Raw genomic sequence first — 10046 nt, forward strand, 5'->3', positions numbered from 1 at the left:
AGCCACACCCAGTTTTCTTGCTTTTCCTCACATACCTAGCCATTTCCTGCCTCAGGACCTTTGCACGTACAGTTCTCTCAGCCAAAAATCCCTTCCCCAAGTTCTTTGCGTAGCTCGCTCCTTCACAGCCTTCGGGTCTCAAAGAGACCCTCCCTGGCCACCCGAATTAAAGTAGGTCTGGCCCTCCAGGCCCACCAGTGGGAGCGTTCATGGCTGTGTCTTTCTCTATCACACCACAGTCATGCCCCGAGACGTGGGGAGAACATATTTTCCATTTAAGGCCACAGAAGTTCACATCCTCCTGATGGTAGGGGAAAGAGACGCCAGTGTGTGGCCTGAGAAACCCCTACGTTTCAGGTTAGGAGTGACCACAGGGAAAGAGAACATCTCTACTTTCAGAGCCACTCTTGTCATTGTCAAGAGAGTAAAGGACTGGTTGGGAAGTTAGTGCTTAGGGACCTAGAATTTACCCTGGGCCACTACTGGGCTTTCAGACCTGTGGCCACACTAGTGACACTTGGGAGGGACAGGGGATTCATGAGCAGGAGTGTTTGGTGGCTAGAGAAACCCTTGTGGAACCCTCCAGAACCCTGGCTGGCCTTGACTACCGTACTTCAGCCCTGGGCCGTGTGTCCAACATTTTGGGATTTCTCAGGCGTCCTCAAGACTCCTGGTCCCCATAAGGGTTCCTGGCATCCCCCAGATCCCTGTAGTGTGGCATCTGGGTGACAGTTCCCTCCTGGACCGATTTTAACAAGCTGACCAAGCTGCGATTTCCGCTTTCCATTTTTTTTCAGATCTTGAGTCTCCAGGAATGAAGCAAGAATTTTAGTGGGTCCAACCAGTGCGAGAAGGAGGGAACAAGCAGACAGGCTTTGGATGCAACACACCTTTCAGGTGCCTGGGAAGCAGCGTACGCCCCCCTCCCGCCTGGGCAGAGAGGCCATGCACTGAGCCACCCACATCCCCGTCGCCCTGGCTGGGCTCCAGTGCCCTCCTGCCTGCTCTGTGCCTCAGTCTCCTCCTCTGCGAAATGGGACCCTAACTCTGCACACAGGTAACTGCGTCTTACAGAAGGCGGCTTTCCAGCATCCCCTACCTCACCTGGCTCCGTTCTCGCTCACCACCCAGGTGGTCCTCCCTGTCCCCACTTCTGGCCCCCACAGTCCTGCAGCCAGAGTGAGCCTTTAAACTTACAGATCAGACCATGTCACTCCTCTGCTTAAAACCTGCCAGTGACATCCAATTACAAACAAAAAAAATCCAGACAAGGCCCACAAGGTCCTGTGTGATCCTTCCAGAAGCTTCTCCCCACTCGCCTTGTACCATCTTCCCCTGGCTTGTTCCTGCCGAGGTCCTTGCCCTCCCGTCTTCAGGTAGCTGGCCCCGCTGCCCAGTCCTGCCCATGCTTCTGAAGCAACTCCAGGACTCGTTATCTTGGTATTTGCGTTAGAGCCGTATTACTTTCTAAAGACATTGTATCTATTTATTTGCTTTTTGTCTGCTCATCTGACTCGAATGAAATCCCCGGGTGCAGAACTTGCCACCTGTCACCACTGGATCTCCCGTGTCCGGGATGATACCTGACACGTAGTAAGCACTTGATAAACATTTCTTAACCGACTAGATGAAGGAATGAGCGAAACCAAAGAGGTCTATTGCTTTCACAGCAGGTACGTTTTGAGGACGATGTGGGTAAAATAGGGCACGTATCTCGGGTTAACAGAGGGGCTGGGACCAAATTCTCCCACTCAGGAGATGGGAATGCTGATGGATATTGCATGTACTGAGTAATTATTGTTCATTTTTGGCATTTTGTTTTTTAAAGGAGTACTTATCTTTTAGGACTCTTTTGCATGCTAAAATATTCACAGATGAAATATCCGTAAACTCCCCCAAGTTGCTTCCAAATCATATTGGAGGGAGGGAAGCGGGCGGCAGAGCGACAACACAGACCGGCCATGAGTGGGCCGTTACTGAAGCCGAATGCTGGAAAGTGGGGGTGCGTTTCACCATTCTGATGACTTTAGTATGTATTTGAAATTTTTCAGAATACAAAATTGAAAATATCCCCCCACTTTTCCAGCCGTTAAGTTTGGGCAAGTCACTTAAGCTTCCTGTGCCTCAGTTTGCTTATTTGTAAAGTGGGGATCGTGATAGCTCCCTTGGGGGACAGGTCGTGAGGATCCCAGGAGACAAAGTGCTTGGCACGGAGCCTGGCACACTGGGCGAGGCGGGAGCCAGGAGGGGTTAAAGAAGTAGCTGGCCAGATGCATGCTTCCCCGGGACAGTGCCGGGAAACCCACCCCAGCGCTGTTATCTTATGGCACTTGAATGCCTCCCCTGGGGTGGAATTCCGGTGTGAAAGCGGCAGCCTTCTAAGGTTGGATCTTATTTAAAGAGATTCATTCCCATCTCCTCCCTTCTCCCTCCTCCAGATCGTGGGAGATCATCACGCCAGCTTGTATTTTCTCAAGAGGTGAGAAAAGCAAATCTGAGAAGCAATGCCAGGAATCGGGACTAAATGAGTTCACAGATTGGGAAGGCACCGTGCAAAGCTGTTCTCGCTCCTGTCCTCAGCTCCCAGGGGACTCTCCCACCCACTGGGAAATCTTGTCCCCACCTCACTGCAGAACCGGCTTGGAGAAAGGGAGAGCTCTGTGGTTCCTGGAGCGGGGGGAGTCCCCTGCAAAGGAGTCCAGACTCACCCTCCACACACATGCAGTCATCAAAGCATTTGTTGTTGAGGCCTCGGTTGTGGGGCGTGCAGAGATGCTCCCGCAGGTCACAGCAGGTCCCTGCCGACACAGCAAGCACACGCGGTCAGCCAAGCTGAGCGGGCCCTCCCCGAAGCCCTGCACTCAGTCCCACTGGACGGGACATCCATCGTTGCTGCGGCAGGCTGTGCCCCGGCAAGGGGGGCCATCTGGTGTGCGAGGCTCCCAGCCAGAACCGCCAGAACCGCCCACGCGTGTCATGGCTGAGGCCCCCAGGGGCGGGTGGCAGAGACCCCAGCTGCCCCAGATGGGCAATTGATTGATCGTGGGAAGAGTGGAGGTGGTGTGGGGTCACCTCCCAGGGAGAGCAGGAGGAACAGCTGGGGACGGCCAGGTCTGGAGCCCGCTCAGAGCCGAGAGGGGCCTCGCGATCACCGGTACCAACGTCCTCTTTTGACAGATGGGGAAACCGAAGCCCCAGGCGGCTGTAGGATGGTCCCAGCCAAGCCCAAGGCCTCGCCCACCGAGGGGTCAGCTCTCAGAGCGACTGTCGGTTGGCCCAGACTTGGTTGGCCCAGACTCGAGCCTTTTCTTTGTGTTCAGGGTGAAAACAATGGTTTGGAAAGAAACCAGCCTGCCACGGAGCTGGTTGTCTGGCTTATATGATGCAAATTGCTGGTTTGGTTGCTGCTTTGTAGAATAATCTGGCCGCTGTGGCACTCAGATCTCTCCTTGGAAAGCACTTGCTGTTCAGATGGCAGTTAGCTGACAGCCTCCAGCTGTTTGCACCTGCAGGGGCCACCTGGGTCCGTGGCACATGCCAGCCTCCCATTCTGCCCGCCCCAGAGCTCCGGCTGGGACTTCGCATCACGATCTGGAGCTTTCTCTGCCCAGTCTTGCTTCCTCCTCCTTCTATCTTTCACAGGTGCTACCCACCCCCAAAATAAACCTCTTCTACTTCTAACTCCCCTTAGTGTCTGCTTCTCTGGAGGGTCCGGTGGGCCCAACAGGGGCCAGCAGTTTAGGGCATCAGTCAAAACATCAAGCCCCTTGTTTTCAGACTGTCTTGACCGTGAGGATGTCGTCAAAAGCACCCCCAGAAAGCCTGGCAGTGTCGAGATGGGACAAGGACGGATTTAAGCCCTGGCAGTGTCGAGATGGGACAAGGACGGATTTAAGCCCTGCCAGGTGTTGGGAGGAAGAGAGCAAGAAAAGATCACCCTGAAGGCGGCGTGGGGCCATGGTGAGAGGCTTTGGAACCCAGCTAACTCAGGGGTGAGCCACTTCCTAGCTGTGTGACCTTGGGCAAGATACTTTGCCTCTCTGGGGCTCAGCTGCCTTGCCTGAAAGTGGAGGATGACAGTCCCCCTTCCCTGGGTTGCTTGAGTAATGCGCTAAATGAATTAACGTATGGCAGCAACTCCCGGGAAAGTGGTAGCAGCTCTTGTTATTACTGATCATCAGTAAAGGGTCATGGACCTGCTCCTGTGCCTGGGACCCTCACCCCTACCACTACCCGGGCTTCCTCCCAGGACCCGGCCTGGTGCCTTGAACGTGGTGCTGGTCGGTACCTGGCAGGCAGTCTTGGTGATGGTCGCATGGCTCCCCTTCGGCCGGCAACGTCTCGTTACCATCGCTGGAGAGTTTACCCCGGTGTTTCTCTGGGGACGAGAAGATCTGTTGTCAGAAGCTGAGGCTCAGCTGAGCAGAGAGATTGAGCACAGGCCTCGGTGCCAGGGTGCCCATGTGGCCACGCCACAGTGTGGCCTGGGTCAGGCCTGATTCCTCTTGCTCTCTGCCCCAGCTTTCTCTTCTCTAAAATGGGATCAACAGTGGCTCAGACCTAACCGGCTTTCCCCCAGGGTTAAGTGAGTTGATGCGTGGGAAGCTCCGCGGCGCAATGAGCACTCGGTAGCATTGTCCACTTCGAGGGTCAGTGCTGGTTCAGACTCGATGACCCCCCCTGCCTTTGGACATCTGCAGGCCAGACCGGGCTCACTGGGACCCCCTCCCAACGGATGGTGGGGGAGGGAGGGGAGCCCAGGCGTGGGGGCACTGGGACAGGTGGGTGTACCTTTCTTCTTTGCAGAGGGCCAGACATCGGGTTTCAAGTCTTCATAATCGGTCCAGTCGAACAAGGCCATGTCCAGCGTGGGCATCACCTCCCCGTCAGGCCTGGGCTGTGCCTGCAGAAAGGGTGGACGGCGGTTGGGGGGGGAATCTGGAGACTTCCAATCGATGGAAGCAGGAATGTGGGGTCCCAAGGCCAGAGGGCAAAGGAGGGGCCCGTCACAGATCACCTCGTCCTCTGCTGGGCAGCCTGGAATCCCAGCCTGAGGACGTCGAGACGAGTGTCTGAGGCTCCTGCTGCAGCAGCCAGTAGGGCAGTTTCCTCACGGTGCAGCCACCACCCAAGTGTGATGGCGCCTGTAGGCAGCGGTGCAGACACGGCCAGCGCCAGGCCCTCTGAGGAGTGGCTGAATCTTGCTTGCTCAAGGTTTCCAAGCCCATGAGGCGGGAATCGGAAGTAGCCCCCCCACTCACTTTCCTGTCCCTTTCCTCCGCTTGTAGAAGTTACCAGCTCTCTGTGCGCTGTCGAGGCCACAGCCGGGGCTTAGTCCCGCACACGGCCCCAGCCAGTGGCCCCGGGAGCGCTGAGGCCAGAGCCCGTGGCTGGATCTGCCCACAGTGCCCGTGTGAGGCAGGACATGGGCAGGAACCGCACTTTCTAGGGCTTTGGGGGCCCGGATGAAGTGGACAACCATGTAATCCGGGGGACGGTCCCCAGCTGTTATCAGTATCTCAAGGGGATACAAGACCCAAAAAGAGGATAGGAAAAATCTACTGCTAAAAGTTTTATTTCTTTTTTATGTATTATTTCTTATACATACATATAACGTATATACTACTGATCCTCTTAAATGAGTTTATTTTTAAAAGTTTCAAAGCCACAGAAGAGGTGCAAGAATGATGGGGTTAACTCTTACATACCCTTCTTCCAGAATCACCGGTGGGCAGCGCTTTTGCCACTGTGGCTTGCTAACTCTTGCTCCATGTGGCTTTTTTAAAGATCGGAAGCAGATGAGTCCAGGGGTGAACTAATGCTCGCTCATTAGTTGCCATTGTTATGCTCTATGCTTTTCTGTGCATTTAAAGTTCTTCCTCAAGTGCCCCTGCTCTCCATGCAGAGACCAGTGTGCTGAGCTGCCACCTGCTTCCTTGACTGTCCCCAGAGTGAGCCTCCAGGACCACCTTCTCCTGGACAGTGGCAGCCCTTTCTCAGGATGGAGCTGGGCTGGGCAGGTGTCTGGAGATCTGGTTCCAATGCAGGCCCGGTGGCCTCCTGCCCCCGTGCCTGTCTCCCTGAGTGAACTGAGGACTTTGCACGGCATGGTCTCAAGACCCTTCCAGCTCCAAGGCTGTTTTGGGACCCCTTACCTGGGGCCTCAGGGAGGTGACAGGCAGGATCAGGGACTCTTCTGTGGCAGGTGCTGCCTCCAAGGTGGTGAGAAAGAGCATGGTCGGGGCCAGGCTGGTAGAGGACTCCTCCGCTGCGGCCTCCAGCGCCTGGGCTTCAGAGAGCTCTGCCTTCTTCATCAGGGAGCTGGGACCTCGGACCAGGGCTCGGCCTGAGACATGGGGTGGGAAGCGCAGGGGACTTATCTGCTTGCCACCTCATGTCAGCCTACAGTAGAACCCACATTTTGTGCTGTGAACCAGGGGGCAGCAGGGACCAGGTGACAAGCCCATGGTTCAGTTAACATCCCTGCTGCCTGCCCTCCTGGGGAGGTGAAAACGGGGAACTCAGTAGGGGAAATGTCTTGGGTGAACTCTCAGTGTTGCTGGGGAGATGGTTCAAGGAGTATCCCTATAAAGAAGCATTCCAAGGAAATCCAAGTCTGGGTTGGCTGGGTACAGCCTGGGACATAAGTGTAACAAATGGGTACTGTTAGGATTAACTATGGAAGGCTTCCTGGAGGAGGTGAAGTTTGAGTAGCGAGCAATGCAATGAGGCCAAGAGGCATTGCAGAAGGAAAAGGCCTTTGAGAAAGCTGGGAGGTGGGAGCCACAGCTTATCACACACAAGTGAGTGCTTCCTATGTGGTGATAAATTAGTCATCACCCCATTTATTCAGCACCTGTGCTGGGTCCCACATGAGCCGCTTTGCAAGCATTGTTCATCTAACCATTGCAGGAGCTCTAGGAAGTGGGTGCTCCTTCAGCCCCATCTACAGGAGAGGAAACTGAAGCACAGAAAGGTTAGGTAACTTGTCCAAGGACACCCAGCTCATGAGTAGCGGAGCCTGGATTCGAACCCAGGTCCATCTGACCTTTTAAACCACTGATTCTGCCTTCCAAAACACATGGGCATGGGGTAGGGTAAGTGTGAGAGGAAGTCACTCAGTCAGTTGGGGTCACCCAGGAGTGGAAAGGGGACTCTGGGACCACTGAATTCATCCCATTCATTTTGCAGACAAGGAAACTGCGGCCCAGTTGGCCTGAGGTTTCACGGCTGGTTGTCAGCAGGACAGGGCCTAACCTGCGGGCCTCCTCTGTCCCCCACCTCCTGCCCATCATACCAACCCTCCTAGGAGGGTCCCCTGCTCCACTGGAGCCGGATAGATGAGTCCATGTCCCAGGTGTGCCCCTAGATTGACCTCAAAGATGCCAGCATCCCTTCCCCAAGCTGACACAGATGACCTCCAGGGGTGGAAGGTTGAAAGTCAAAGCTGGGAGCCCCAGCTGAGTTCTGCCCACTTGAGAGGTCTCAGTAGGTCTGGCAGGGGAGCGAGCCCCAGCTGTTTGCAGGGAAAGCGGGGCTGAGGCTCCATCGCCCTCCTGCCAAAGAAACACTCCCCCCAACACCACTGTGTTTGTGGCATGAGGGGTGCCCCTAGAGGCAGTCTTGTCACATGAAGAGACTCAGAAGCCCAGTTGCCTGCCTGGGCTCAGGGCCAGGTGAGGCAGGGGAGGGGCCCTCCGGGTGGAGCTGCCCCACATGTTTGTTCAGAGACTGCATGGGCTGGGAAGGGAGAGGCGGGGACAGAGGGTGGCTGGATGGCTCACAGGCAGACTTAGGAGGATGATCTATTGATAAGACCGAGCTTCCATTGCTACACATCCCTGTTCTCCTCCCATGTCACCCCCCCAGGCCTCTCCCTACCCCCTCCCCTTACCAGACCCCCTCTGGCTTTAGTGAGACCCCTCCTCTCCTGTGGGTGCCCACTGCTTGCCCCCTCTGGGGCCCCTGGATGTCCTCCCAGGGACCTCACAGCACTGACCCTTCCCTCCAGCCCCCTCCTGTCCTCTCAGATCTCCAGCTACCTCGGTGCTGTTTCAGCCTGTCCCTGCGTCTTTTGTGCTCCCTGCCACGTTTCTTGGCCCTCTCCCACCCTGGAGGCTGACTCTCCCTCTCAGGGTAGGGCAATGCCAGCCCCAGGAGCAGGTCCTTGTCCCGCAGCAGGCCTGCAGGAGTCTGCCCAGGTGGCAGCCCCTCAGCCCCTGGCATCCTGGAGGCCTGCCTGGTGGCGGTGACCGCAGCCCCATCCTGGGCCTGGCTGGGCATGCCTGGGCCCCGCTCCTTCTTGCCCAGGCCCTGCCGGCGGTGGTGGCTGGCCTGAGGCGGCCACAGTGCTGGGCCTGGGAGGTCGATGTGATTCTCAGGGAGGTTCCGAGCAGGGGTTCCAGGTGCGAGGGAGCCTACCAGACTCAGCCCCAGAAGCACGAGGAGGATGAGGATGAGCATGCGGGCAGCGTGGATGGCAGGCCCGGCCATCGGCTTCTCCCTGCAAGAGAAGCAACTCTATAACGGGGCGGCACCACAGCCGCTTCTCTGCCACCCACTCCCAGTCCCCTCACTCCTGTTATTACAGCCCAATCTTGCTCCTCCCCCACTGCCTCCTCCCTGGGGACACTGGGCAATGCCTGGGGACATTTTTTAGTTGTCAAACCTGGGGATGGGGCCGGGCGTGGTGGCTCACGCCAGTAATCCTAGCACTCTGGGAGGCCGAAGCAGGCAGATTGTTTGAGCTCAGGAGTTCGAGCCCAGCCTGAGCAAGAGCAAGACCCCGTCTCTACTAAAAATAGAAAGAAATTATCTGGATAACTAAAAATATACAGAAAAAATTAGCCGGGCATGGTGGCACATGCCTGTGGTCCCAGCAACTCAGGAGGCTGAGGCAGGAGGATCGCTTGAGCCCAGGAGTGTGAGGTTGCTGTGAGCTAGGCTGACACCATGGCGCTCACTCTAGCTTGGGCAACGGAGTGAGACTCTGTCTCAAAAAAAAAAACCTGGGGATGCCCCTGGCATCTAGAGGGTAGAGGGCCGGCATGCTGCTAAACACCCCACGATGCCCCGAGCAGCCCCCCACAGCAAAGAGTCACCTGTCCCAAAAGACAACAGTGCTGAGGTTGAGAACCCCTGGCTTAAATCGTTTAAGCAGCATCCAGGTTCCAGATTAGTCTAGAACTCCTTTCTCTGCACAAACCCCTGCCCTTTGCCAAGTCCCCTGGAACAGAGCGGAGTCCCTCAGAGCTCAGAAATACGCCTCTAGTCCCTGAGACTTGACTCGAAGCCTAAATTCACACAAATGGAACCATAGCCTCTGAGCACACGCCGTAGGCAGGACCTGCAGGAATTGTGTTACGTGCTCTGTGTGAGCTGATGCCACTCAGCCCTGCCAACAACACTTGAAATGGCTCCTGTTAGTTCCCCATTTTTCTGAAGCGGAATTAAGGCTCAGGGAGGTGAAGTCACACCTGTTAAGTGGCCTATGTCATTCCTGTCCCCCTCCATCTGTGCCCCTTGCCTTCTGCTCCCACAGTGAGTGCTGAGGCCCCAGGATGTTCTGACACTGTCCCTGCCGGGGCTGAGGGGCCTTGGGGACGGCTCTGCAGACTTGGCTCTGTGCCCTGCGGGGTGGGGTGAGCAGCCCTACCTACCCTCAGGACTGTCCCCACTTCTCTACCAGCAGTGGAGTCTCCTGGGGGACCCGGCGTCTTCCCCTCAGCCAGAGGACGAGGCAGTGCTGGGGGCGGTGGGGGTGTCTGTCGGACTCTGGAGACACCCCTGCCTGCAGCCCCTTCCTCCCACCCCTCCACTGCACCTGCCCCGCTGGGTCCAGACACGCTGACACCAGGTTAGCTGAGCTGATTGAATTTTTATGGCATCCTGAGACCTCCAAGTATTCCATTAGGCTCCCAAAGGTGCTTACACCACAGTTTCTTTGTGATCTGTGGCATAATTGCCCAGGCCTGCGACAGGCCCTGATTTCCGGCATCTCTCCCTCTGCCAGGCTCGGTCCCACAACCCCCACACTGGCCGGCCCA

The 10046-nt window shown here is 56.4% G+C and overlaps 1 protein-coding gene across 1 annotated transcript in view; it reads right to left on the bottom strand.

The window, feature by feature from the left end:
- DRAXIN (dorsal inhibitory axon guidance protein) overlaps positions 1 to 8493 on the bottom strand; it is a 9798-nt gene extending 1305 nt beyond the window's left edge. Inside the window, exons 1-6 of the mRNA XM_012662588.1 lie at positions 8043 to 8493; positions 6156 to 6346; positions 5929 to 5931; positions 4792 to 4903; positions 4289 to 4378; positions 2709 to 2798 (exon numbers count right to left, since the gene is read on the bottom strand). Coding sequence (XP_012518042.1) covers positions 2709 to 2798; positions 4289 to 4378; positions 4792 to 4903; positions 5929 to 5931; positions 6156 to 6346; positions 8043 to 8493 — 937 coding nt within the window. The remainder of the gene's footprint in view (positions 1 to 2708; positions 2799 to 4288; positions 4379 to 4791; positions 4904 to 5928; positions 5932 to 6155; positions 6347 to 8042) is intronic.
- Positions 8494 to 10046: the final 1553 nt, after the last annotated feature.

Source organism: Propithecus coquereli, unplaced genomic scaffold (genome assembly GCF_000956105.1).
Source record: "Propithecus coquereli isolate 6110/MARCELLA unplaced genomic scaffold, Pcoq_1.0 Scaffold77, whole genome shotgun sequence".
In the NCBI taxonomy this organism is placed as follows: domain Eukaryota; kingdom Metazoa; phylum Chordata; class Mammalia; order Primates; family Indriidae; genus Propithecus; species Propithecus coquereli.